At 36.7% G+C, this 25,489-nt stretch overlaps 4 protein-coding genes and 1 long non-coding RNA gene across 5 annotated transcripts; 2 read left to right on the forward strand and 3 right to left on the reverse strand.

Annotated features, from left to right (window-relative positions):
- The first annotated feature begins 255 nt into the window (after positions 1-255).
- LOC144031463 (galectin-related protein B) lies at positions 256-4,333 on the forward strand. The gene is made up of 4 exons (XM_077538640.1): positions 256-559; positions 695-780; positions 1,949-2,162; positions 3,372-4,333. Exons 1-4 carry the CDS (start codon positions 464-466, stop codon positions 3,513-3,515), a joined length of 540 nt encoding a protein of 179 aa, XP_077394766.1. The 5' UTR covers positions 256-463; the 3' UTR covers positions 3,516-4,333.
- A 53-nt stretch (positions 4,334-4,386) lies between these two features.
- Positions 4,387-11,833, reverse strand: plek2 (pleckstrin 2). Its single transcript, XM_077538641.1, has 9 exons — positions 10,561-11,833; positions 10,325-10,489; positions 8,915-9,114; positions 8,624-8,715; positions 7,434-7,621; positions 6,980-7,081; positions 6,815-6,898; positions 6,633-6,711; positions 4,387-5,812 (listed from the first exon to the last, which is right to left on the reverse strand). Exons 1-9 carry the CDS (start codon positions 10,741-10,743, stop codon positions 5,685-5,687), a joined length of 1,221 nt encoding a protein of 406 aa, XP_077394767.1. The 5' UTR covers positions 10,744-11,833; the 3' UTR covers positions 4,387-5,684.
- Positions 11,834-12,149: 316 nt separating this feature from the next.
- LOC144031465 (uncharacterized) lies at positions 12,150-16,866 on the reverse strand. Its single transcript, XM_077538642.1, has 9 exons — positions 16,671-16,866; positions 15,741-15,886; positions 15,500-15,609; positions 15,050-15,206; positions 14,375-14,467; positions 14,200-14,283; positions 13,794-13,888; positions 13,640-13,727; positions 12,150-13,495 (listed from the first exon to the last, which is right to left on the reverse strand). The coding sequence occupies exons 1-9, from the start codon at positions 16,729-16,731 to the stop codon at positions 13,349-13,351; spliced, it is 981 nt and encodes a 326-aa protein (XP_077394768.1). The 5' UTR covers positions 16,732-16,866; the 3' UTR covers positions 12,150-13,348.
- Positions 16,867-17,742: 876 nt separating this feature from the next.
- On the forward strand, positions 17,743-20,417 carry oip5 (opa interacting protein 5). Its single transcript, XM_077538643.1, has 5 exons — positions 17,743-18,121; positions 18,193-18,259; positions 18,938-19,060; positions 19,135-19,216; positions 20,236-20,417. The coding sequence occupies exons 1-5, from the start codon at positions 17,935-17,937 to the stop codon at positions 20,311-20,313; spliced, it is 537 nt and encodes a 178-aa protein (XP_077394769.1). The 5' UTR covers positions 17,743-17,934; the 3' UTR covers positions 20,314-20,417.
- Positions 20,418-21,033: 616 nt separating this feature from the next.
- LOC144031918 (uncharacterized) lies at positions 21,034-25,438 on the reverse strand. The gene is made up of 2 exons (XR_013287628.1): positions 24,860-25,438; positions 21,034-24,497 (listed from the first exon to the last, which is right to left on the reverse strand). It is a non-coding gene; the product is annotated as an uncharacterized LOC144031918 (long non-coding RNA).
- Between the last annotated feature and the right edge of the window lie 51 nt (positions 25,439-25,489).

Below are 25,489 nucleotides of genomic sequence, written 5' to 3' on the forward strand. Positions count from 1 at the left end.
TTTAAAGTTCCATTTAATGCACCATCTCAAGGACAAAAATGTTTTCAATTTGAAAATGTAGGTTACTAGGTTACAAGTTTTCATTACTGTGTGCTGCCTTCGGCTTTTTTTTCGTAAATAGGTACACAATAATTTTGTCAACTATGTGAAAGAAAACATGTTTATTGTAGTCGAACTGTTTTCCTGAACTTGAACACAAAATCAGGGACGTGCGTTTAAAATTATGTAAATTACCATGTTACCTGAAGGCAGCATCGGATTAAAAGATTTTTGTCTGCACAAAAGACAATGATGAAGAACGTCAAAACATAGATAGCAACCTTGAACACGCACAAACACATAGCTTTTTTCCAGACACAACTAATCATCCAAATACGTTTTACATCAATTCCCTCCTGTCTCCAGTCACCTTCTACCGAATGGTGGAGGCTGTCTCTATGGCAACAGGCGGGGTTTGCCGGCGATGATCAGTCCTCCTCACTTGGCATCCCCGCTCCAGACCTCCACAGTACTGCGTCACGCCCTGACTGGAATGGAAGACAAGGACAAGAAAGGAAATGTACGTATGCTCGCTTTTCTTTGCTCCAAACAGCATGCACTAGAGAGATGATCAATGAGGATGAGGGGGGTGGCTTAAATGACATCCGATTGTGCAGAGCGACAGTCAGTCCTGCTAAGCCATTGTCTCACACAGGAGGAGTACATTGGAGAGATAAAAGGCGGCCTTCGGCCTTCGATGAAGCTGGTCGTGATGGGGATTGTTGACAAGAAACCCAAGAGGTCAGTGTTTGGGTGGTCATTAGCAAATCACATGCTGCGGCGGCGTGCACACTGAGACATTGGAGGGATGCAATGGACTTGAACTATAATGAACCATTGCTCCATTTGCTTAATAATTCCATTAGTCCGTGCATGATTGAGAGGCAGTTTATTAAGTTGAATCATTCGATGCATTTGATATGAAAAGATAATGCGACTTTGTTCAAGAAACTGTGATTTTAATCTAAACAACTTTGACGTTAACCCAAAGAGATGTAAAGCACGTAGGAATATTATGATTCCCTCAGAAATTGCGCAAGAATGCGGAAAAATGCCAGAAAAATTAATTGATTCGAGGATGATGACGCATTACAATATAGTGACTTCTTATAATACCAGGCAAAACATTTTTTATTTAAATGTATGTTATCTTGCTTTTTTCAAAATATTTTTTCCAAAATTATTTACAATTACTTTTATTTATTTCAAATTAATTAATTTTGAGAAATTTTGCAGCAAATTTCAAATGCAATAACAACAATTTCAATGTAATTCTTTTTATTTTTATATAATCATATTATCATAGCAATTCAAATCTATTTTAAATGTGTATTACTTTTAATGAAAATGTATTTAAATTGATTGTTTTTGTTGTTATAAAATTTTATATACTGTGCATGAGTGTTTTCTCTCTTAAATTAATTTGAATTATTGTATATTTTATAAATAAATTAATACATATAATTTCCAGATATGAGCCATTTAAATTTTGTTTGAATTTCATTTTTTATTTAGTCTATTTAAATTCTAACCAGCTAAAAATATCAATATCAATTTCCAGGTACAAGGCAAATTAATTAAAAATTATTTTAATAAGTTTTATAGCATAATTTCCACAGTCATCTGTAAACTGATGGTCACATAATATGAATGAAAAATACCAAAGTGCTTGCTAAAAATTGTGTTTCTTTCATTTTGTATGTATAAATTCTCAGTCATCTAAATTATGGTAATCCGAAAAGTCAGTTTGTGGAATTTGATGTGTTCTCCGAAAAAGGTCAAAATACTGTAGCTTAGGCAAGTATGCAATATAGGTTTATGATATACATAAGACAAAAAGCAATCAGCAGACTTTTCCACTGTAAGGAACGTGCGTGATGCCTGTTGTTATACATGTGTGTATGTGTAGCATTGAGGTGGTGGTGTCCAGCGCACCTCAGCAGAAGGAATCTGAGGAGGAGCAGCAGCAGGAGGAGGCGGAGTCAGAAGGCGATGTGGGTCTCCAGTTGAAGGTCAACTTCGTGGACAAAGCGGTCCAACGAAACGCACGGCTGGCAGGAAAGTGGGGTCATGCTGAAAACACACTCTCCTTCTTCCCTTTTGCACCTGGAGAACCTTTTAAGGTACTTTTTTTTAAAAAAATGTCCATGTCATACAATAAAATGCAAATTAGACTTTTTTTATTTATTTTTATTGTCATCTTTCTCATACAGTACTCGTTATTAGTGTCACTATGGTTATCACAATCACGATCACTAATGTTATTGTTGTCATTATCACTATTTTTTTTCACTTGGTTATTGCTGCTATCATTATTGATATGATGATCATTGGTGTGTCCATTGTCGCTATCATTATTGTTAGCATCATCGTTAGCGTTATCGCTATTGTTATTGCTATCATTATCGATATTGCTAATGTGATAGCTATGCTCATCAAAATTGTGTCACGTTCATCATTGTGGGAATGCTGAAGCATTCCCACATAGGTTATTGTGATTTTTATTCTCCACACTTTTTTGCCGCATAACAACTCCCACATAATACTTCCAATTTACATTGTTCAAATTACAACTAGCTTAAAAAATTCACGCCTGATTCCACATTACTTACAGTGTTTGCACAATTTAACATTTAATATTAACTTTTCCCCATTCATTTCAATTGGACAGCCATTGAACTTTTTCTAAGTATCACTTTCCACGCCCACTTCCATACATATAAATTATCATCATTACTAGGTGTCTGATAGTGCTCAGTGGCACAGTCGGTAAAGCGTATAGTCCAGTAACCAGGAGGTTATAATTAGTGTTGTTACGATACGTTTTTTTGGCTCCCGATACCGATACCCAGCTTTGCAGTATCGGCCGATACCGATACCATACCGATACTTTTAATGTTTTTTTTTTTTAAACATGAAAAAGCTGTCCTGCCAAGGGTTCAGAGCATTCAAGGGCCAATAGAATATCTTAGATCGGCATGCAGTGAACATGTCACATATCAGTGAATGTCCTACACGAGCAAGACACAACATGCTGGATCCAAAATCCTATATTAGCTTTGGAATTAATGGTATCGGCATGTTACTTGTGAGTAGTCACCGATACCGATACCACTGTTTTTATGCAGTATCGGCACCTCTGCCGATACCAGTATCGGTATCGGAACAACACTAGTTATAATTTCATAATTTGTCTCTCAATTTGCTTTCAGCATTCCCACGCAATTTCTCCAGAAATTGCACTTAGTCTAGTTGCAATTGCTATTGTTATAGTACAGTTTTTTGTTTTTTTTATTAATCGTATATGATCATTATCCTCTCGTTCTTGCCAGATGGAGATCGTATGCGAGCACCAGCAATTCCGCATCCTGGTGGACGGTCAGCCTCTGTGCGGGTTCACCCACCGCCTCCCGCAGCTTGCCAGCTTGACGGCGTTACGAATCTTCGGGGACGTCCAACTCACCAAGGTGGCTTAACCTGACGCCACTGTCGTAAACAACAGATGTTCGGAGACAGTGTATCTGGTTAGGAGAGATGAAAGATGCGTTTTTTTTTTTTGTCAAACGGTGTCACACTTTGTAGAAGACAAAGTGCCTTCACTAACGTGCTGACTGAATGTAGCGATCGTCAGTGTCTTAAAAAAATTCAACAGAAGAATGTGAATTGAAACCAATGCTGGTCCAAATTGCAATGTTTTCTCCTTTGAGGATTTTTGTGTTAAACGGGAATATTATAAAATGTGTCCAGTGGCTTATTTATTATTAGTTGTTGTTAGAATTTCAAGAAAATAATTTCAAGAAAATAATTTCAAGAAAATAATTTCAAGAAAATATCTTCAAGAAAAGAATTTCAAGACATAGGGCTTAATTCAGTTGCAATTGAGAAAACATGCGCAATTAAGGCCTGAAAACATTAAACGACTACGATAAAGTCGTCATTTCAATATGAATGTCGTTTCCACACAAACATCTATCTCATTAAAACTGTAAATGTACAATAGCCTAATGGCACATTATCATCCAATTTGGTTTGAGTGAATTTACCTTTCCCTAATATTTAAACTTACAACTCCCCCCACCCCAATATTTCAACTTAATTCTCATAAAATTGTAAAATTTTCTTCGCTATATCCAATTCGCTTCTCATATTTCGATTTTTCTCTGACATTTTTTAGGGGGGGATTTCTTGGCTTCATTTTCATAATATTTCATTTTATCCTCAAAATATTTTGTTTTTGTTTTTGTAATATTGTGACTCATTAAACTGCAACTTAATTCTTGTAATATTGATTTAATGTCGCGAAAATTTATTTTATTTTTGTTATTTTGTATTTATTTTCATAGAAATTTGACTTTTTTCCCCGCAATTCTATGACATTATTTTCACAATATTTTAATGTTATTTTCATAATACTTTGGCTTCATTCTTGTTATATTTTGAATTTATTCTTGCAAAATTCTATTATGTGCCATTATATTGTAACTTAAAATTACATTTTTCTTCTGAAATTATGACTTAGTTCTAGTAAAAATATATCAATCTAGTAAAAATGACACATTTTTTTCTCTTTTCTCCTTTTTGTTCTCATAAATATTAGATGTTTTTCCTTTTAATTCCTTTAATATTTAACCTTGAAAAGTCTGACTTTTCTTCTAGTAGTATTCCAGTCATTCTGATTCAATTCTCATAACCAAACTACCTATTCATTTCCCAACTTAATCCACATTCTGTATTAAATACAAAACACACAAAAGCTGCCATAGCTGGACTTGTCTTCATTGTAAAAATACTTGTGATAAAAGTACTGTACTCTCAAACTTTTGACGCCAAGCCTTAAAAAGGTCACACCCATTTACCTTGAATGCTTTTTATCAACACCAAGCACTTTTTTTCCTTTGTATGACTTTACTTCCCTGGAATAAAATCCTCTTGATTGTTATTTGCTCTGTTGACGTTTTTTTTTTATTTGCATTTTTTTATTTTTATGGTGTCATTTTACGACCATAAGAGTCATTGTTGCGAATCATCGCGATGCCAAAGGCCAAACTGGGCTTGTGGGTGCAAGAGCTGCAAGCCTCTTCTCCAAACTCGTCACGCTTTTTTGCTCACAACAAACACAAATAAAGATTAAGTTTAATCTTTAAAGAAATAAACTGGGTGCATGATTAAATCTCTGTAACAATATCAATTTTATTATAGTAATCATCTGACTTGTTCATTGGAAACATTCCAACTTTAGTCTGTAAAAATTACTATTTTTTTCTCATAGTATATTGAGTTTGTTGTAATATTTTGTCTGTATTCGCAACAAAAACATATTGTAAGATCCCCCTGCAATCTCCCCCTTGTAATTCAGATTATTTATTCTTGCCAAATTACATATTACTTATTACCCTTTTCCTTCACAATTCAGATTGACCCCGAAAAGTCTATCACTTTGGAATGATAAATCGCAGTCAATCCCAGTTTCACAATAAATGTAATCTTACAAAAAAACACCCAGAGATAGAATACAAATATACACGTTGAAGTTTTCAAATACTAATCATCTTTTGACATGAGCTACATGACTACACATGACTGTCTGTCGCTATGGGCGGGATATTGTGCAACACCGTTTTTCTCTAACAGTGCTGCACGTTCGGCTACGTGTGCTCCCGGATTGCGTCAATCCACTCCATCTTCTCCCGGTTGGTGGGAGCCTGGATGAAGTAATGCGTGTCCGACTGGGTGATGATCTTGAACAGGTTCCCTTGGATGTTCCCCTTCACTCCTGGCAAGTGAAGACAGAAGACAAAACATTAGGTACATTTAAACAAGCTCACAATTTTTTATGCATCTCTTAGAGAGTTATTGCTAACATGCCGACACTATTAAGGCCCTCTCAATTCATCTGATATTTTATAGAAAACGAATGGACTTCAAAGGCTTCCTAAGGAATGCCATTCAAAATTGGAGTGGACAAAAGCGTATATTTTATAGAAAATGATTGGACCTCAAACACTTGCCTGAGGGACGCCATTTAAAATTGAACTGAAAATATTGGCACGCGCCTAAGGCTACCTCAATTTCATCCAATTTCGTTCAGGCGATATGTTATTTTATTTTATTTATTTATTTATTTATTTATTTTAAAGGACTAAGTACTGGGTCACCTGGCCAAGCTTCTGTTTATTTACAAAAAACAAGTGGACCTCAAAGGCTTCCCTGAGGGACGCCTCTCAAAATTGGAGTGCATAGAAACACTTGGACAGGTGGTCAAGTTGCCTTTGCAGTTGCAACAGCTTCCACTTGAAGAGAGCATACATTTTGTAGAAAATGATCCGAACTCAAACACTTCCCTGAGGCATGCCAACTAAAATTGAAATACTGCCCTGGCACACAGCAACTGAAAATGTTGGGCCACCCCTGTCTATAAAACCATTATAGAAAATGAGTGGACTCCTGACACCTCCCCATGGTACGACATTCAAAACTGCAGTGAGCAGAAATATTGGGACACCTGCCCATTACATAATGTGGCATTTCAAATCAGCTTTGTCTAAGACCATTAATTAACTTTAATGGCGTTTCATTTTATGAGTGAGACCTACCAGAGGGAACGCCGTTATCTTCCAGCGAGGACACCAGCGAGCCTCGGAGTGGGAAACCTCCGACGGGGCTGATATCGTCCTGAAACCAGACAGGAAGTGGCTCACAGACTGACTCAGTGTGTGTTTATGTGTGTTTTGTGTGTTACTAGGCAATAAATAACAGACAGTGTTTCTTTCTGTACCTTGGTGGGGTCGTAGTAGTGGATGAAAGAAGGTTCAGAGCGCAGCACAAACAGTCGAATCTTCCAGTTTTCCCTCCTGTGGCCCTGTGCAAGAACACTTTCACTCAAAACGGGATGAAAATGCACAAAAAATTATCACAGTGATGTTTTTTTTTCTTTGTTTACTTGTTTGAGCAGGTAGCCTCTCTTGATCACATGACCGCTCAGTTCCACTGCAGACAGTGTGGTCTCGGCCTTCACGCAGCCTCGCTTCTTCAAGCTGTCTGACTGACGATTTGAAAAGTATTTGAAAAGGATTCAATAAGAGGGATGTGCAAAACAGTTTCATAAAATAACCATGGTGCTATTTTGTGGTTATGTTTATGGTAAAAAAAAAATAATAATAAAAAAATAAAAAATAAAAAAAATCTGTAAAAATAAAAACATCTCATCTAGACATTTGGTGGGGCGCTCCTTCTAATGTCGAGCATTAAAGGGGGACCTCAAACACTTCCCTGAGGTACACCACTTAAAATTGCAATGGCTATAATGTTAAAAAAAATGTAACTGCAAAAACTATTGTAACCCAATCATCATCAACGTTAGAGGGGAGGCGTCAAGACCTTGACTCGCTACTCACAAAGCTGTAGAGCGCCGTGGAGTCGTCTATGAAGAGCTCGCTGAGGCCGGCAGTGCGCAGTGCCTCCACGCTCCGCAGGCCGATGGTGCGCAGGAAGCCCTCTTCCAGCAGGGCCGATGCTAGCGTCACCGACTCTGCTCGGGTCAGCGCCTGCTGCATGAACACCAGCCAGTCCACCACCGCAGAACCTGCACGGGAATCACACTGCTTTAAATGCTTCGTAGAATAATCCTGATATTTTACTGAGCCTAATTGTATTAAAGGGTCTATATGTAAGAATTGGGATACTGTGTGGTCAATAGAAGAACCAAGTAGCTATAAAATGTCAAAACAATAATCAGTAAAGGGTTTGTAAGTAAGAACTATGCGATTTTAAAGAAACAGTCTGTAAGGTTTGGGCTACTTTAAAGGGTCTGTATGTAAGAATCAAGCTATTTTAAAGAGTCTATGTGTTAGAACCAGGGGCAACTACAAATAAGAATATTTAAAGGGTCTGCAAGTAAGAAGTACTTTAGGCTACTTCGAAGTTTCTATATGTAAGAATTAGCTTGGGTCAATATTTACTCTAATTTCAAATATGTAAGAATCTGGCTCTTTCAAAAGCTGCACACGTAACAATATATTAAAGTGTCTGTCTGGCTAAAATCAGGTTATTTTAAAGGGGAAGTCAAACCTACCAATTTTATTTTGACAATAATATATATGTTCTATGCAGCCCCACTGGTCTAAACATGGTATTCTGGTGAATATTGCGTTAGTGGAATATGAGTCAAGCATCAAAATCCAGCCATTTTTATCTATTTCAGGGGGGTGGCCATTTTCAAACTTGCTGTCAACTGAAGATGACATCACAGTTGCTCACGGCTCAGTCAACGACCAATCACAGTTCACCTGCTTTCTGAAACTGGACTGTGATTGTTTGTTACCTGAGACCTAAACAACTGTGATGTCATCTTGAGTCGACAGCAAGTGGCAAAATGGCCGCCACCTGACATGGTTTAAAATGGCTGGATTTTGCTTCATCTTTATTCCACAAATGTAATTTTAATCACAATGTTGTCAAGAAATGTTTAAAGTTGACTTCCACTTTAACTGTAAGTATGACGGCTACTAAAATGTTCTATATTTCCAAGGAAGAACCAGGCTAATTTAAAGGATCTGTATGTAAGAATTGCGGCTCCCTTTGTGACCTGAGAAGCAGTTTGTGTACATGCGTCCTTGCTCCACGTGGTTGCTCATGTTGATTCCGCTGTGAACGTCATACATGGCCTCCAGTACTTTGCTACAACACAAGAAAACATCACACATTTTATAAAACAAACAAAATGGAGGATGTCGGGTGCTATTTTCAGGCATTTATATATAAGGATCAGTTTGTTTTAAAGGGACATATGTAAAAATGTAGCTCCTGAGAACCTTCAAAGGATGTATATTTACAAATCTTTAAAGGGTCTTGCATACTTTTAAGACACCAAGTTCACCTGAGGTTGATGTTGTGCGGCTGCGATCCAGCTGGTGTGGACGGGCTGACACTGGGCGACCCATCACCGCCGGTGTCCGCTCCTGCCTCCAGTTTGTCCGCCGCTGCCGCAATGTCGCCGGCCCACTCGTCTCGCTCCTCTCGGGAACACGCCTCCAGGAAGTGATCCACGCAGGTCTTGGTCTGAACCCGGAACACCAACTGGAAAAAGTCGCAACAATTACATTGTATGTAGTGGGCGAGGCTGGTCAGTGGTCACTATGTGACTCATAATGCAAAAGAATCATTTGGAATTGTTTACAGTAGTATAACAAAAAATCGAGGAAGCGAGAAAAGCAATGACGCTACGACTTTAATAGTACATGATTCATTATTAATATAAACTCTGATTCAATTGAAGTCTATTAAAATGTAAATAACAAAATACAATAATATGCAAATCCTTTTCAACCTATACTGCATTGAACCCACTACAAAAGACAAGATATTTACAGTTCAAATTAATAAACATATTTTTGGCTAATATTTCCCCATTTTGAAATTGACACATTCTGAAAAAGCTGGATAGGGGCAACAAAAGACTGAGAAAGTTGATGGAAATAGCAAAAGCCATATATAGCTCATCTGACTGACACAAAGTGGGAAAAGTATGTTTCGGTCTGACGAGTCAACATTTCAAATTTGTTTTTAAAGTACTCAAATCGGCTGCCAGCAGTTCAGACCTGTCTCCTATTAAAAATAAGAGGCGCATTATGAAGCAAGTGCCTATATGAAAATGTTTTTAAATAAACTATATGTAAGAGTCAGGCTATTTTAAAGAGTTTCGAAATAAAAAAGGCATTTTAAAGGGAAGGAAACGCCTTTAAATCTTTAATGGGTCTATAAATAAGAATCAAATTATAGAATATCTACATTTTAGAATCAGGCTACATTAAAGGGTCAACATGTAAAAATCAGATGTCTGAATCCAAAACACTTTCTATACATCTAATCTGAGTCACAATACTCATACTCAGAATTTCAAAATATTTCCTGTGACCCGATGAAGTGTGCGCATGAACAACAACCATAAACAATGATGTCATCGGAATGATGTCATCAGAATGACTCCAGCAGACGCTGACTCAACATCGACTCAGCTGGCTCAGCGGAAGGGAAGTGATGATATATCTGGTCACATTGACCGAGAAAAAAAAAAGAAGTAATAATCTGAAAAGCCCTCCTTGTGATCTATTAGGCATAACTCATATGTTGTTTGTCAAAAAACGAAAAACGATATATCATTTTGAGCGAGTGTCAATTTTTGGTTTGCGACAAATCATATTGTGTCATACCTCATATTGAACGCATGGTCCAATGCTTGTCAGATGTGGTAAAACAAACAAACAAAAAAGTCATTGAACAGACTCACGGGTCGATTGTCGTACTCCAGGAAGGGGCACGTAATGACGCAATCCTTCAGCATGATTTTCCCCCGCTGACATGAGTCTCTTTTCCCGCCTTCGTACTTGTAGTAGATCAGCTTGTCTGGCGTCAGTACGAACCAGCGCGCCTTCCAGTTGTGCACAAGATGACCCTGGAGGAGAATAACACTTGAAGAGGACGTTCCACAAGTGACAAATCAACAATTGTTCATTACAAACTTACTCTTTTCACCAGGAACCCCTCTCGGAGTATTGTAACTTTTTGCTGTGTATCCATTGCACCCGTGCCTGTTCCAGCCTGCTGCACTCTTGAATCAACACGCATACTCACTATATATATACACACACGGGCATGTACACACCCACTCACAGTATACACACCCACAAACTGCGTGGGTTTGTCCATCCTGTACTTTCAAACAGTGACGAGTTTTACCACCTCCCAAAAGATTAAGGAACGCTGGTGTTTTGAACGTTTTGTTTACTAAACAGACTAATGCAAGACAAGATAAGAAATGTAAATAACAAAGCAAAAATATTTGAAAGGTTTCAAATTACTAGTATAATAATTTTAAAAAGTGCTTTACAATGTGATTTCTATTACTGATATAATAAATTAATAATAAAATTGAACTATATTAACTCATTCACTCCCAAAAACGTATTTATAAGTTTTTTAGGTTTTTGTTTGCTCGAGTTTTTGTATGAAGGCTTTGATGCAGTTTCTGACCTGAAGTGGTCGCAAGCGATGGTAGTTATTACCAAAAACAAAACAAAAAAAAAACAAAAAAAACGGCCAGCAGGTGGCAGCAAAGTATAAGAGATCAACCAGGTCCATGTTGCAACAAGCTCTTTTTCTAAGTATTTTCAACAGGTTTGTGAATAATGATGAAACTTAGCTAATTCTAACGCTAATTCTAACAAATAAAAAAAATATATACCATACTTTTTTCTTTTTTTTTTCCCCCTGATGAAAGAAGAGACATTTTTCTATTGGTAGGTCCCATGTTTTTATAGCAATAGAACATGAAAATGGCTGGGAGTGAATGAGTTAATAAAAGCTTTAAAAAAAATGTCAGCTCAAAATAGAATTACAAAAATTATGAAAATGAGCAGTCTAACAAAAGTAGAAAAAATCTATTCGTGTTTAATGGTTAAAAAGGAAGTCAACCTCCCAAAAAAAATCTTAATATGTTCTATGCAGCCCCACTAGTCTAAACATGATATTCTGATTAATATTGCGTTAGTGGTATATGAGTTCAAGCAGCAAAATCCAGCAGTTTTTATCAATATCAGAAGGCCGCCATTTTGCCACTTGCTGTCGAGTGAAAATGACATCACAGTTGCTCCGGTAACAATTAACCAAGCACAGCTCAGCTTCAGAAAACAGGTGAGGTGTGATTGTTCGTTGCCTGAGCAACTGTGACGTCATCTTCAGTCGACAGCACGTGGTAAAATGGTCACCCCGAGACGGATAAAAAAAAAAAAAGTTGGATTTTGATTCATAATTTATTTTCCACAATTCTATTAGAATGTCATGTTTAGTGTTATCAAGTGTCATTTAAAACGTTTACAACTGCCTGAGCTAATATGAAGTTTCTTTAAAAAACTGCCGTAGAAAAATTTACTCAATTGATCAGCACCGTCTTTGTCCATTGCCTTTTTGAAAATTCATGTGCCTTGGCTCAGTAACTGTTGAGTAATACCACTTACACAACTTTCATAATGCTATTCATTAGTAAAATAACACATATAAAACAGGATTTTTTTAATGCTCTTTATTGGACTAAAATTGAAATGAAAAAGTGTACATACTTTTTTAATGCTGTTTAATACCACAATAGAGAAAAGTAAAGAAGAAAATTGAAAATGAGGTCAAAATATCTTAAAGGGACAGTGTGGATTTTTTTTGTTTTATTAAAACCCCAGAATTAAAGGCACAGTCTGCCGGATTGACTCAGGAAAATGCACTTTTTAAGTACAGGATGTACACTTTAAATTTCTCTCAGTCTACACATCTGTGTTTATGTTAATCTTTGGTGTTGATTTCATCCTAAAACCCCACCCCCCCAGCCTGTATTTTGCCATTTTGTGTTTGTTTTGTAAACAGCGGGACGTTTCTGTGGAAAGAGTGTTTACACCCCTCCAGCCAATCGCAGAGCGGGGGGGTGGCGTGTCGCAAACGGGGCCGGGCGAACGTGTCGGCTGCGTGACGTCACTCCCGCGGCAATTTCAAAGCACGCACGGATTTTTTTTTCTTCACTCACTCATTCACACACGTAAGCTTCTGTGAGTGAGTGAGTGAGTGAGTGAGTGAGTGAGTGAGTGAGTGAGTGAGTGAGTGAGTGAGTGAGTGAAAAAAAAAATAATCGTGATAGGATCGGGAACGAGTACATCAGAGGGACAGCCGTTAGAGGCTTTGGAGATAAAAGTCGGAGAGGCCAGACTAAGATGGTTTGGACATGTCCAGAGGAGAGATAGTGAGAATATTTGCAGAAGGATGCTGAGTTTCCAAATGCCAAGCAGAAGATCGAGAGGAAGATCAAAGAGGAGGTTTATGGATGTAGTTCAAGAGGATATGAAGGTAGTTGGTGCGAGAGCAGAGGGTGCAGAGGACAGAGTTGATGGAGGCAACTGATTCGCTGTGACGACCACTGAAGGGAAAAGCCGAAAGAAGATGAATTAATTTCAACAATATGCAAAGAAATGTTCTATCCCAAGAACGTACATTTAAAAAAACAAAACGGGGGTCTAATAATCGCTAATTATTAATCGTAGGGCTAGTAATCGCTAATTATTTTACACTGGTCACACCAACATGTTTTGCCACCAAGGAGACAAACTTACCGAACATAAATTACTAAGTGTGGTCTGAAAACTCAAGTTGTTACATTCTATTAGTTCACCACTAGATGGCAAAAATTTCAACACACAGTCCCTTTATGTATGTTTTAAGCATATACACGAAAATCCAAACAGGAAGTTTCACACCCAACGTTGCAATGACGACGTCACATCTGCCTGACGTCTATCAGTTGCAAGTCGCCATACATCGCCACATGCGTGACCGTGTGCAGGCCGACTTTGTATTTGAAGCTCAGTTTCGTGATACCGTCGGTGGACACGTGGAGCTTGTCAGCAGCGCACTGGATGCTCACCTGAACAACAAGAATGCGTTGGGTCTTCAATGCAGCTATCATGCTAACACGATTTTGGGCATGCTGCTTGCTAGCTCTACGTGCTGCCCACCAATATACATTTGATATTGTTGTAATGGAGGTGTGTGTAATGAGTCATGTAACCTCAAAGTTGCGTCCGGGCTTAAGAGGGATTAAGCGAGAGCCCACATACAGCGAGATGCAGCGATCCCCGTACAACTGGACATAAAAACTGCAACACAAAAGCACATATGCTGTCATGATAACAGCCTTGTTTGTGGGGGATGTGGCCTCGTACCCTATCGGGTCGCTGTCAGTGACTCGCCCTCTGATGGTGATGATGCTGCCCACCTTGAGACCTCCAACCAGCTCTCCACTCAGAAAACCATTCATCTGCAACGAGGTTTAAACACTAAAATTCTACCAAACAAATGCGAGATAAAAGTCAAAAACAGTATGTGGCTTTTCACTTTATCTGTTTTTATCCATCTCAGGAGCTGCCATTTTTTCTCTTGCGGTCTCCTTAAAACGACATCACAGTGCCTTGAGGTAACGACCAATCACGGCTAACACCTCTTTTATGGGTTTGGTCATGTGACATTCGCAAGCTGAGCGACTATCATTTTCAATTGACAGCAAGTGGCAAAATGGATGCCGCAAGATGGATAAAATTGGTAGATTTTGTTATCAGAACATCGACTCACCTCATTCCTTTTCATAACCACTGTGCGTGAGCATGTGACATCAGTTAGACTCTGATTGGTCGCAGTCACGTTGACGTCTTGTTTCTGTTTTGGGTGAGGGGGAAAAAAAACAAGACTCTCAGGATCATGACGTCATCCAACTTTTGATTGGTGCCAAGGAAGGCAGGACACTTACAGCCACGACCTTTCCCGAAATGGCCATCTTCCTGACAAGCTCCAGCGCCTGTTGCTCGGTAAAGTTCAACACTTTAGCGTTCTTTGGCACCATCTGAAACCAACAGCGTTTTTCTTCATTAGCTTAGCATCAGCTAGCGCTACGTGTGTTGACTTCATTTGCTTAAAGTATAAGTCAACCCCCAAAATCTTTTTAGCCCTTGGAACATGAAGCAAAATTCAAAAGCCACCCATTTTCATTCTTCTCAATAGGCGGCCATTTTGCCACGTGCTATCAACTGAAAATGACATCACAGTTGCTAATGTAATGACCAATCACGGTTCAGCTTGTGAATGTCATATGACCTAACTCTAGATGGCAAAATGGCTGCCCCCTGAGACGGATAAAAATGAGTGCATTTATATTCCACAAACATAAATCATGTAATAATTCGGATTATAACAATGAAGCAAACATAACATTGACATATAAATAATTAAGTCAACCGACGGATGAAAATGAAGCAATATTCAAAAATTAGGCTTTTGCAGTTTAAAAATTTTGATTAATTTTTCAGCCAGCCTGCTTGCTGAATGGAGACCATCTAACTTTTAGACACAGTATGTTTTCTGTAACTTTTTTTTTTAATGCCATTATCTGGTCACACCTGTTTCCTGCAATAAGAACGCCACTCACAATGTAGTCAAAGTTGCCACTCTTGCAGATGTACTTCTGCGTGGAGTTGTTGCAGTCGTAGTTATCCCAGCTTCCCCCTTTGCTGGCCACCATGGCAACACAATTTGCTCCTTGCTTGCCTTTGCCAACATTGTTCAGCTGATCTTGTCCCCAGTTCCTGCAACAAAAGCCCCTTTCATACAGAGATCCTGACAAATAGCTGCATAAGAGGCGATCCCACCGCAAGCCGCATTTGCCTTCCACATTTCAGGTTTAATGACACCCATAAAATAGCTTTCACCATAACAGTGCAGGAGGGAACGTCATTTACATTCAAGACATCATTTTGCCTGTAAACTTAATTTTGTCCCATTTATCGATCCCTTTGAAATTTACTTATCAACAAATGACCAGGAGGAGGAATATGATTCATTCTGTTTGGTTATTTTAGCACTATCTCATGCCACTCACGAGATGGATGTGTTGAAAGGATTCCCATCAGTCCACCTCCACACACTCTGTGGATCGTCTGTCAGGCCCAGCCAGGCGTTCGCCTGGCCCAATGTTGTATTCAGCCATTTCTACAAGAAATTCACACTGATTAGTGGAGAGATAAGAGCTGCGATACATTAGATGCATTAATAAAATTCAATTGGCTAAGACAAACTAGGTTGAGGTCAAATAAGTACAGCCCGATACACAGCTATCTCACCATCTCATTGATATCCAGAATGCTCGTCAAGTTGCTGTCTTGTGACAAACAGAAGTCATTCGCCTCCTTCCATGTCTTGTTGTCCTTGGAGAAGTAATAACATTTGTCCTTTTTTTCCAGCCATCCGGTCTGACACTCACATTGGACTGGAGAAAAGACAATTAAAAAAAAAATAAAAACTGCTTGACTATAGTATGGGACCTAAAATAAACACGTGTCATGCAATAATGTGGTATTTATGCTTCAATATTATTTTATTCATTTCAATAATTGTTTATTTTATAATTTTATACCATGGAATGACAAATACAATTGTAATAATGACGCACATAATTTCAGTTTGTAAAATAAAATGTATTGGTGAGGTTGTCGCGCCACATATAAGTTATTAAATGCTTTTAAAAAAAATACAGTAATGAATGCTGTTGCTGCTTTGTGTACAGTAGGCCTATATGACGATTGATATAGTACCGCTGTTGTCCACGGGATGGCACTATTTCCACGTGTTTGTTCGCACGATTCCGTCAATGCTGAAATGTATAAATTATTTACGTACACGTTCCTTCATTCGTCAGCATCAAGATTGAGAAAGGAGTAAAAGTTTTTGACTTTTTTTTGTAGAATTAGTTGTGAAGATGTTCACTACTCATAAATTCACTTTTCAAGCATTTTCTCGACCACTGCTAAATTGGTTTAGAAAATTACACGTTAAAATCGCATTACATTTAAAGACAGTTGTATTATGCCATTAAGTGAAGAAATTTCACGTCACGATATTCACATTAAAGAAACTATGCAAACTAAAAGATCTGATGAACATTCTGGAACGTTTACGTCACAGTATTAATTAGTTCTAAAATTTGAAATACATTACTGTACTTTTGTTTTGTTTTTTAGCACGTCTAAATGAACCCTAAGTAAAAATCTCACCTTGACTCAGGAGAGCACTAAACAAAAGGAGGAGTAACTCTTTTGTTTGATTGATGATCATCTTGAAGCCTTGGCCAGGCCTGTAGTCCGCGTTGCGGACAACGTCCCGACTTGGACCGTCAGCTCGAACTCTTCACCGATCGACTGCAGAGTACACCCGACCGGAGTGCTGCGTAACAATGCGATGCAAACGCATTAGGACGAGAAAATCAGCTTCACAAGGCGACGGTGTCACAAAAGACTTTTTAATAACGTAGTAGAGCGTTTATGACAAAGTTAAAAAAACAACAACAAAAAAACACATACACACGAGACATGACCCAATTACAACAATGCACATTGGAAAATCTGCCCTAAAAAATGTAATGTAGAAGCAATTTGTAGTGAACCCTGATCAGACAAATACAAACAAAAAGGTTCACTAAGTTCAAAGGCAATAAACAGGGAATGATTAAGAACAAATTGTTAAAAATTACGTCAGTATTCAACAGCCTGATAGCAGACGAAATAAACCATTTGCAGTGTGAGTTCTGCCTCATAGGGCACACAAGCTAAAAAAAAAAGTTGAAATAAACCACTGCTTATTTTATTTATTGACAAGATATAAAATACAGAAACCAGTAATCCAATTTACATGCACATACATGACCATAAACAACAAAGAATAAAATTAAGAAATTCAAATACAGTAAAATAAAAGGTACGAAAAGATAATAAATACTATTTCACATTTCGAACAAGCATGTCCGTTAGACTCTTAATAATGAATTGCTAAATTTCATTACATCTCACCCAAAAATAATGTAAATAATTGTATTTTGAAAATTACATTAATGAATGTGAAACTTTGACAAAACATACAAATTGACAATAGTGTATTTATTTAATCTTTAGAATGGAAGGCCAGTCAAAAATAAACAAACGAATTGCTTCATTTTCATTTTAGTGGGTGCGTTCGAAAAGTCTCTCCTGCCCGCTCTGCTGCACTCTAGACCGTTCGGAAACGTAGCATTGTTGGAACACTCGCACTAACAGATGTTATGTCCAGAGAGAGACCCAAAAGCAGTCGAAGGGTGCATTTGATTGGCTGTTGGGGTCAAGGATAACGCTTGTCCAATCGCAGTTGTAAACATCCGGAAACCTTCAGCCAATCGGAGAGTACTTTGCATTCCCGGGTTTTTAAACGCGTTGCAGTTGTGGCTTCCTTAAATAGTGTTTGCACTTCACTTTCGTTTCTACTTCTTATGCTTAAAAACACACCAACATGGAATTTAACAAGAACTTTCTCAGGGAGTGTGACGACGACGACGACGACGACGACGACGTTGGTGCCGAACTGTTGAAACGCGGACTGTGGGCGACCCTTCATTGCAAGCAGTGCAACACGGTCCTGGGAGACTCCCTGGCTGTGTGCGGGGAGCTTACATGTTTGGACTCCATCATATGCTGCCGTAAGAGCAAGTTTTATACAAGTCTGTGCCCCCCCCAACTGCTTCACGATATTTGTTGTTTTTGTCAGCAGGAGTCACTAACAACGTGGAAGTGAGTAGCGAAATGGAGTGTGGAAAAAAGGGACAACTGGCTAACTGGTGAGTGATTGGACAATTCTGAGATTACGTCACAAGTAAAAATGGCGGTCTAACTCGGTGAATACAAGATCTCCTCTCATTGAAAAGCGTTGGTATTGGAATCGTGAGGATTATATTTGATGTCAAAATGTGAGGAAATATTATTGACTTGTATAACAATCTGCCTGCAGAGGCAAAAGTGCGAAATGTACAGAAATTGGATATAATTGTTATAACATTACATGAATGTTTTAACAGAGGCAATGAACATCACATAATTAAAAATAATTATCAAAAAGGTCATCTCAATATTGTACAGTAAGCTAATACTATTGAAATGTACAAGTATGAGCTCTGAAAACATGTCAAAAGACTAGCATCTAGCTTGCACGAAGCTGTGTAATAGGTAGAAAATAATGCATTTTATCACACTTAAAAACCCCCCGATTCTTATTACTTCGTAAGTGCTCACTACAAAGCAGTGTGGTCTTTTGGGCTAGCCTTTATACATTCTTTATTCACAGCACTACAACTTATGAGGGTGTGTACACTTGTGCAACCATATCAAAATGTCATTCATTTTTTTTCTTATTTCTTTATCTAGTATTTGAACATGTGTGTGTAGACTTAATATCCACTGTACACAATAGAAAATAAACACTTAACACATTTTTTGAAAACTATTGAAAACCCCCCCAGCATCTTCAGTGCGCTGCTTTGCAGTGATTGCGGTTGCACAGTGGGCAAAGTGGTGCATGCGGCGCCACCGCGAATGGCCGCGGTGCGCTCCCTCTTCCTCCTCTACAAGGCGCACGTCACATGGTCAGTAAAACCGCGCTGACATGTCGCACCGTTTACATGTACACAGCCGCTAAGATGGCCGCTCCCTGTTCCAGTTATGTGCTGGACAGATGCTCCATGGTGAATGCGTCGGCCATGTCCTTTGAGATGGAACCACTCATGAAAAGCATCAATGAGGTAAAATGTCAACAAAAGACTTCCTTTTTCTTTCTTTTTTTTTTCTTTCTTTTTTTAACACGGGCTGTGTTACTCATAGATGTACGTATAATACATTAATGACCAAATTATTCCGTAAAATAAAGATATGCAGTTTAATTTTAGTTTAAATTTTTTTCTTTATTTTTTTTTTTATTGTGCTTATAATTTATTTTGTAAAATAAATTGAACAGTTATTTAATTAAATGAATTAAAGACAAATTAAGTGTTAAGTGCACATAATTTAATGTAAAATTATATATTTTTTTTAGCACTTATAATAAATGAATTAAATTGTGTAAATAAGAGTTAATTTTATATGTAATATTGTGTATTTTACTGATACATTAATTCTTTTATATTTGACAATAAATAAATATTTTTTAGATGCAAAATTGAACATTTTGCATTTTTGCTTATAGCATTTAAAGTAAATTTCACTAAATAAATAAACATGTATATTTCAAATTGTTTATGTATGCATTTTCTTTTTATTAACAATAAATGAGTTATTTAATAAAATGATCGTATAAAACTAAATAAAACAATGTTTAGTGAATTACAAATTACATTTATAAATAAAATTATTTTACTGGTTTTGTTTGCATTAATAAATAAATAAATCTGTTATTTGCTAAAATAAAACAAAAATGCATATCTGGAAAAAGTTAATTTTAAAATTTATCATTTTACAATAATCATAGGCACATTTTTCAAAGAAATAATTGTGAACTCCTTTATTGTATTTTTTTTCAATGCATTTACCAAGTATTTATTAAATGTTAAATGTATGTGTAATTTTGTTGATATTACTATTTTATTATTTTCTTGCTAACAACAAATAAATGCAACAATCATTTTAGAAAAATTACTCTCAACCAAACTTATTTATAGAAGATTGTAAAAACAACCGTCTGTACTCTTGATAAAGTAAATGGTTGGTGGGCCATATTTTGTGCACCCTGTAAATTAATGTACCCTTCAATAATATTGGGTTGCAGGTGAAGCAGCACTTTGAATTGAACTTTGAACACGTGAAAAGCTGCCTGGCGGGCATAAGGGGCAAGTTGGACGAGTGATGCCTCTGTTTATTGTTATTACTATTTTTGTTTTTATGATCATGATGGATGAGTATTATGACCTGTTTTTTTTCCCTCTTTTCATTAAAACAGCTCTTTGGCTAGCAACATCTACTTATTGACTCACACTGTACCTATGGCTGCCCTTTTCAGTTACGGTGGATATAAAAAGTTGGGCTTAACTGATTTAATTGACCGTTATTATTTAATATCAGAAAGAATCGGACAATTTTTTTATTTTTATTTTATGTTTTATAAACACATTCAAAAGTAAGATGATGATATCCAAACAATCTCCCCTAAAATATCACCCCCTCCAAAAAAAAAAAAAAAAAAAAAAAAAAAAATCTGATTTTAGTTGATTTTTCTCCCTGTTGTAAAATTAAACAAATACAAAAAAGACAAATTGAAGTATGTTAGTAGTAGATAATACCTTATCTTATTATAGTCATATCTCTTTAAGCATTAAGGGACCAAAAATGAAGTGCATTTTTTTCCCCCCATCAGAATCTTTGCAATTTTATTCTGCCAAATAAAAAAAATCCGTATTGGTCGGACCCTAATAAAAAAAAAAAAAGTCTACAAATGTGACATGAAAATATGCCGTAAGATGTGACTGCAAAAATCTCACGATAACCAACTAGAACAGCCAACTAAGGGGTTGTGTACACTTATTCGGATATAGGTTAGAGGTCACAATAATGTGCAGACACCAAAACCTTGTCATTGGCACCATGCTGCATTTTATTATCATCATCATTACTATTGCTGAGTTTGAGAAATACAATATTTTTTTTGGTTAGTCATACAAAACCATTGAACAGTAATAATAAGCATGCCCGTTTTCCTCCTCTTAGCTGCGGAGTGCATAGTTTGTACACCTCAATTAACAAACAAACCCTCATTTCCATTTGGGAACGCTACAACATGCTCGCTACCATAAGAACAACAAATCCGCCTTCACTCTCAGTCATTGTAGATTATTGCATGCATTACAATCAGATCTGCTAAAAATCATGCATATTTTTTTTTTTACCTACTGATTTCTAACATAATGTCATAAGTCCCCAAAAGGCATGATTAATGAATCCATAAACACAGGATGGTGGTTGACAAGTGCAAGGCAGAAAAGTGCTTTGAAAACACGTTTGGACATTTTTTTTTTTTTTTAAGTGTGTAAAAATGCTACAAGTATTGTACAGTTAACTATATCTTGTGTATTAATCAATAACCCCGCCAAAAAAAACTAAACAGGAACAATACAACTAACCCTCCTGTTAACTGGCGGGTCAAAATGACCCGTTAAAATGTTAAAAACAAACCATTGAAAACAAGTTGACATTTGTTTTTCGATATGAAAGGTCTTTAAATGTTTATCAGGACTTTCTTTTTGGTTTTGGACACCTTTTGGCTAACGAAACATACCCTGGGTCAAATTGACCCAAGTCAAAGTCAAATAGCAATGAAAAGATAAAGTAGGTTTTTCAGTATGAAATGTCTTAATATTTACTAAGATTTTGGAATTTTCGCTTTGGACACTTTTTGGCTAATGAAACACACACCGGGTCAAACTGACCCGTTAAAGCTAAATAAAAAGTCAATAATAGCATCTGGGATTGTTTCCTTTTTTCTGACACTTGTATAATTCAGTAGGTAGGTTGATTAAATTACACCAATCATGCACCGGGTCAAATAGACCCAAACTTGTTTAAACAACATTTATCTTTATTTTCCTAATTTCCTTTTAGGGTAAGGTTGGACACTAGATTGTTTGCGAACCGGGTCAAACTGACCCCTTTGAAATTCACCAAAATAATTTTTACAAAAAAACAAAACAGTTAATCACATTTAGTTATAAGACATTTTGGGTATGAAACTTGTCAAAATAACGTTTATTGTGATTTGACGCCCTGGATCAAATTGACCCGAACATTGTTTCTGTTCCTGAGAAAAAAAGGTGACGAGCCAGGAGGGTTAGATGCTGCTTGACCAAATCCAATTTGAAAACAGAAAGCTGCAGTAGGCAGTTGTGCCACCTGTCATGCATTTATTGCTGCTAATCTATATAATAATTCTGTACAATTTTTCTGGATTACACATAAAGTATGTACAACACAATGTCACGAAAGGGATGCAAAATCATTTCAATCCCAACACTTATATTAGTTCTATTATTTCAATCCTTTGATGCTGGAGTGCAATAATTAATAATAAACATTTAATCATGCATCTAAAGATGTTATTTTTGTATTCAGGGAGATTATTAATCTGTTGTATTAAAAGCAGGCTTCATGCATTATATGATGAGTTATATGAAGTTCAGTATGAGCGTCTAAATGCAGAAAAAGGAAGTGGATGAGACTATACAAATCTTGAATGGAAGACGTTGGTGATTTTGTTGCTTTTCAAACAACGTGTCACTTGTTTCTTTTTTTTTCTTTTTTTTGTAATATAATACACAGCATCGGTCAACAAGGTGACATGTTTGGATGTAATATTGCACATTGCCCATCAAAGTCGTCCTTGTATATAAAGGACACAATGCTAGATAGTTTTTAAGTATACTAAAATAATACATTTTTATTATACTATATACTCAAATTAGTATTGTAAATAAAATCATATTTATCTTTTGAAAAAAAATTCAGTCATTAAGATAATACGCTATAATATACTACATAAAACATAAAAACAGAAGCAAATTGTTTGGTTTTATTTTATTAAAAAATTAATTACACTAAACTTAATTCAAAATTACAAGCACATTTAGTTTTTTTATTTATTTATATAAACAACTAAAGTTGGTTTAATAAATGTAAAAAATTATATAAATAAAATCATGCTTTAATTTTTATTTATACTAAAATTAATACAACCAGATTTATTTCTTATACCAAAATAAAAATGTCCTTTACTTAATTATCGGATTTTTGATTTTTTATTATTATTATTCTTATTATTATTATTATTTTTACACCGTTTAACGGAATATTTGGAAAATAGGACCAGAGGATTATTTTTCAAGTGAGGACATATTTCGACGCCTTCGCGTATGGGAACGTTTTTATGTGCCCTTTGTGGAAATATTTGATTTAATTTGTGATCAAATACAAAATAAACACAAGGACTTAAAAAGGATGTGAATGATTAAAAAAAAAAAAAGAAAAAAGATTTCCCTCACGAGTCACAACACATATTCATGCACATCGTACGTCTCCCTCCATATACATACACACAAATATATATTAGAGCTGCAACACTTAAATCGATTAACTGACAAATTAATTGATAAATTAATCACAAAGTTTTCTGATAATCACTTAATCATTTTAGATACATTTCTCAACTCAAACGGGTCAAAATTTTCGGAATTTCAGCCTCTCAACAGTAAATAGTTTCCGATTTCTGTAGTCGGCCATGAAAGCAAACATCTGCTTTTACTCTGGAAAACAATGATCAACATTTTTGCTGATTTTCGATATTTTATGGACCGAACTAGTAGCTAATTTATGTTGACCTGACCTGCTGTTTTTTGGTATGTAAACTAACAAATGTCTTTTATTTAATGACTCAAAAAAAATAATGAACAGACTAATCGATTATTAAAATAATTGTTAGTTGCAGCCCTAATATATATACATAATATACACTCATACATATCTCAAAATGAACAACCTGCTGCTCATCCTTCTCTGAGGTAGCAAAAAAGATGAGAATCACCAATTGCTACAGTGTTGCATGTCTTGGACTATGTGCTATCGGGATTTTCATATCGTGGATCACCTTATATAGCGGATTGTGTAGGTAACTAAAACATCTGCACAAAAATCCAAAATCCCTATATTGTGATTAGGGTGTAATCCCTAATCACTATATAGGGATTTTGGATTTTCACTAAAAAGTCGTGATAGTTAATTATGTCATTTATGCCGCAGAATAGTTGTTTAGGATTACATTTTAGCTCCACATCAGTCTACTGGTTCGTTCCAAACCTGGACAGATTTGTCACAAGTGGATGGTAGGGGAGTTGGAGGCAGAGTGACGCCCCCTCCTCCCAAAAATAAAAATCAGGACCTTCATGTAAAATTCTTCTTCTTTATCCCAGTCGAGGGTGCATGTGGTTGTTCAGGAACCCGGCGGTCCACGTAAAGTCCTTCCGCTGTGTGTGCTCCAGCGCAAACATCCTAGAATTGAACATGACCGTTATTATTGTTCTATCTATGGCTGTTATTTACTGTATCTGAAAGTTTTATCCCAGAAGTAGCAGCAGCACAATGTCAATTGAATTAAAACATTTAGTTCATGATGCAAAGACTATTCTGTAGTCTGTAATTTATGTATGTATATATATACACATTTATCACGAGCAAATTTTTTCAAAACTGACCCACTGTGTGCATGGAAAATTATTTAGCTCTGGATAAATTATTAAGTTCATGTGACAATAAGGTCATTTGATGCTTTCGCCTGACACATTAAACAGAATGATTAAATAACAACACAGTGAATTGGTTTGAGGGGGGGGACAACAAAGCGAATGTCTGACCTTGGAGTGTTCCTGGTGATGAGAACGCTGCAGGGATGTCTGCCATTGGAAGCTAAACAATGGCTGGATCACTTCTTCGTATTCTATGATGACACTCGCAGGTCTGTTCGGCCACCTCTCACTTTCTCCACTAAAACATGTCGAAGAGATGTTGATACGGCAGAAAAATGTTCACTCCGCATGGGGGAGGAAAGGTGGGGGACAAAAAAAAAAAAGTGTCCCCATTCCGTCTGGCTGGGTCCAGCCGAGTAAGCTACGCCATTTTCGGTCGAACAAGCATATAGCAGAAGAGCACAATGATTGGCTGAGAAATGTGTCGAAAAGTACCGCCCCGGAAGTGCCCGGTAATCGTTGGGGTGATTTATTTATTTTTTCCCACCAGGGAGAAAACAAACGCTTAGCGAAACAATCACAGAAAAATTGAATTAAAAAAAAAAGTCATGAAGCGATTTTCAAACTAACTAAACTGATATCGCTCTACAACGCTTTGAGACATTACAACCTGGAACAAGCCGTCTACCGCCCCGAAAGTGTTCGGTAATCAAAATTTATTCCACTAGAATGAAAAGAACGCTTAAAAAAAAAACAGCGTCTACCTTGTAGAACCCGGAAGTACTCGGAGACATGCTT

This window comes from Festucalex cinctus, chromosome 12, assembly GCF_051991245.1.
Source record: "Festucalex cinctus isolate MCC-2025b chromosome 12, RoL_Fcin_1.0, whole genome shotgun sequence".
Taxonomy (NCBI): domain Eukaryota; kingdom Metazoa; phylum Chordata; class Actinopteri; order Syngnathiformes; family Syngnathidae; genus Festucalex; species Festucalex cinctus.

Coding starts and splice junctions, on each gene's coding strand:
- LOC144031465 (XM_077538642.1), bottom strand. CDS start 16,731: ATGATCATCAATCAAACAAAAGAGTTACTCCTCCTTTTGTTTAGTGCT. Junction 15,887..16,670: donor TAGTGCTCTCCTGAGTCAAG/GTGAGATTTTTA, acceptor TCTTTTCTCCAG/TCCAATGTGAGTGTCAGACC. Junction 13,728..13,793: donor ACTGACAGCGACCCGATAGG/GTACGAGGCCAC, acceptor TTTGTGTTGCAG/TTTTTATGTCCAGTTGTACG.
- LOC144031463 (XM_077538640.1), top strand. CDS start 464: ATGATCAGTCCTCCTCACTTGGCATCCCCGCTCCAGACCTCCACAGTA. Junction 781..1,948: donor GTTGACAAGAAACCCAAGAG/GTCAGTGTTTGG, acceptor GTGTATGTGTAG/CATTGAGGTGGTGGTGTCCA. Junction 2,163..3,371: donor CACCTGGAGAACCTTTTAAG/GTACTTTTTTTT, acceptor CGTTCTTGCCAG/ATGGAGATCGTATGCGAGCA.
- oip5 (XM_077538643.1), top strand. CDS start 17,935: ATGGAATTTAACAAGAACTTTCTCAGGGAGTGTGACGACGACGACGAC. Junction 18,122..18,192: donor GGACTCCATCATATGCTGCC/GTAAGAGCAAGT, acceptor TTTTGTCAGCAG/GAGTCACTAACAACGTGGAA. Junction 18,260..18,937: donor AAGGGACAACTGGCTAACTG/GTGAGTGATTGG, acceptor AAACCCCCCCAG/CATCTTCAGTGCGCTGCTTT.
- plek2 (XM_077538641.1), bottom strand. CDS start 10,743: ATGGACAAACCCACGCAGTTTGTGGGTGTGTATACTGTGAGTGGGTGT. Junction 8,716..8,914: donor CCGCACAACATCAACCTCAG/GTGAACTTGGTG, acceptor CTTGTGTTGTAG/CAAAGTACTGGAGGCCATGT. Junction 6,712..6,814: donor ACTACTACGACCCCACCAAG/GTACAGAAAGAA, acceptor GTCTGGTTTCAG/GACGATATCAGCCCCGTCGG.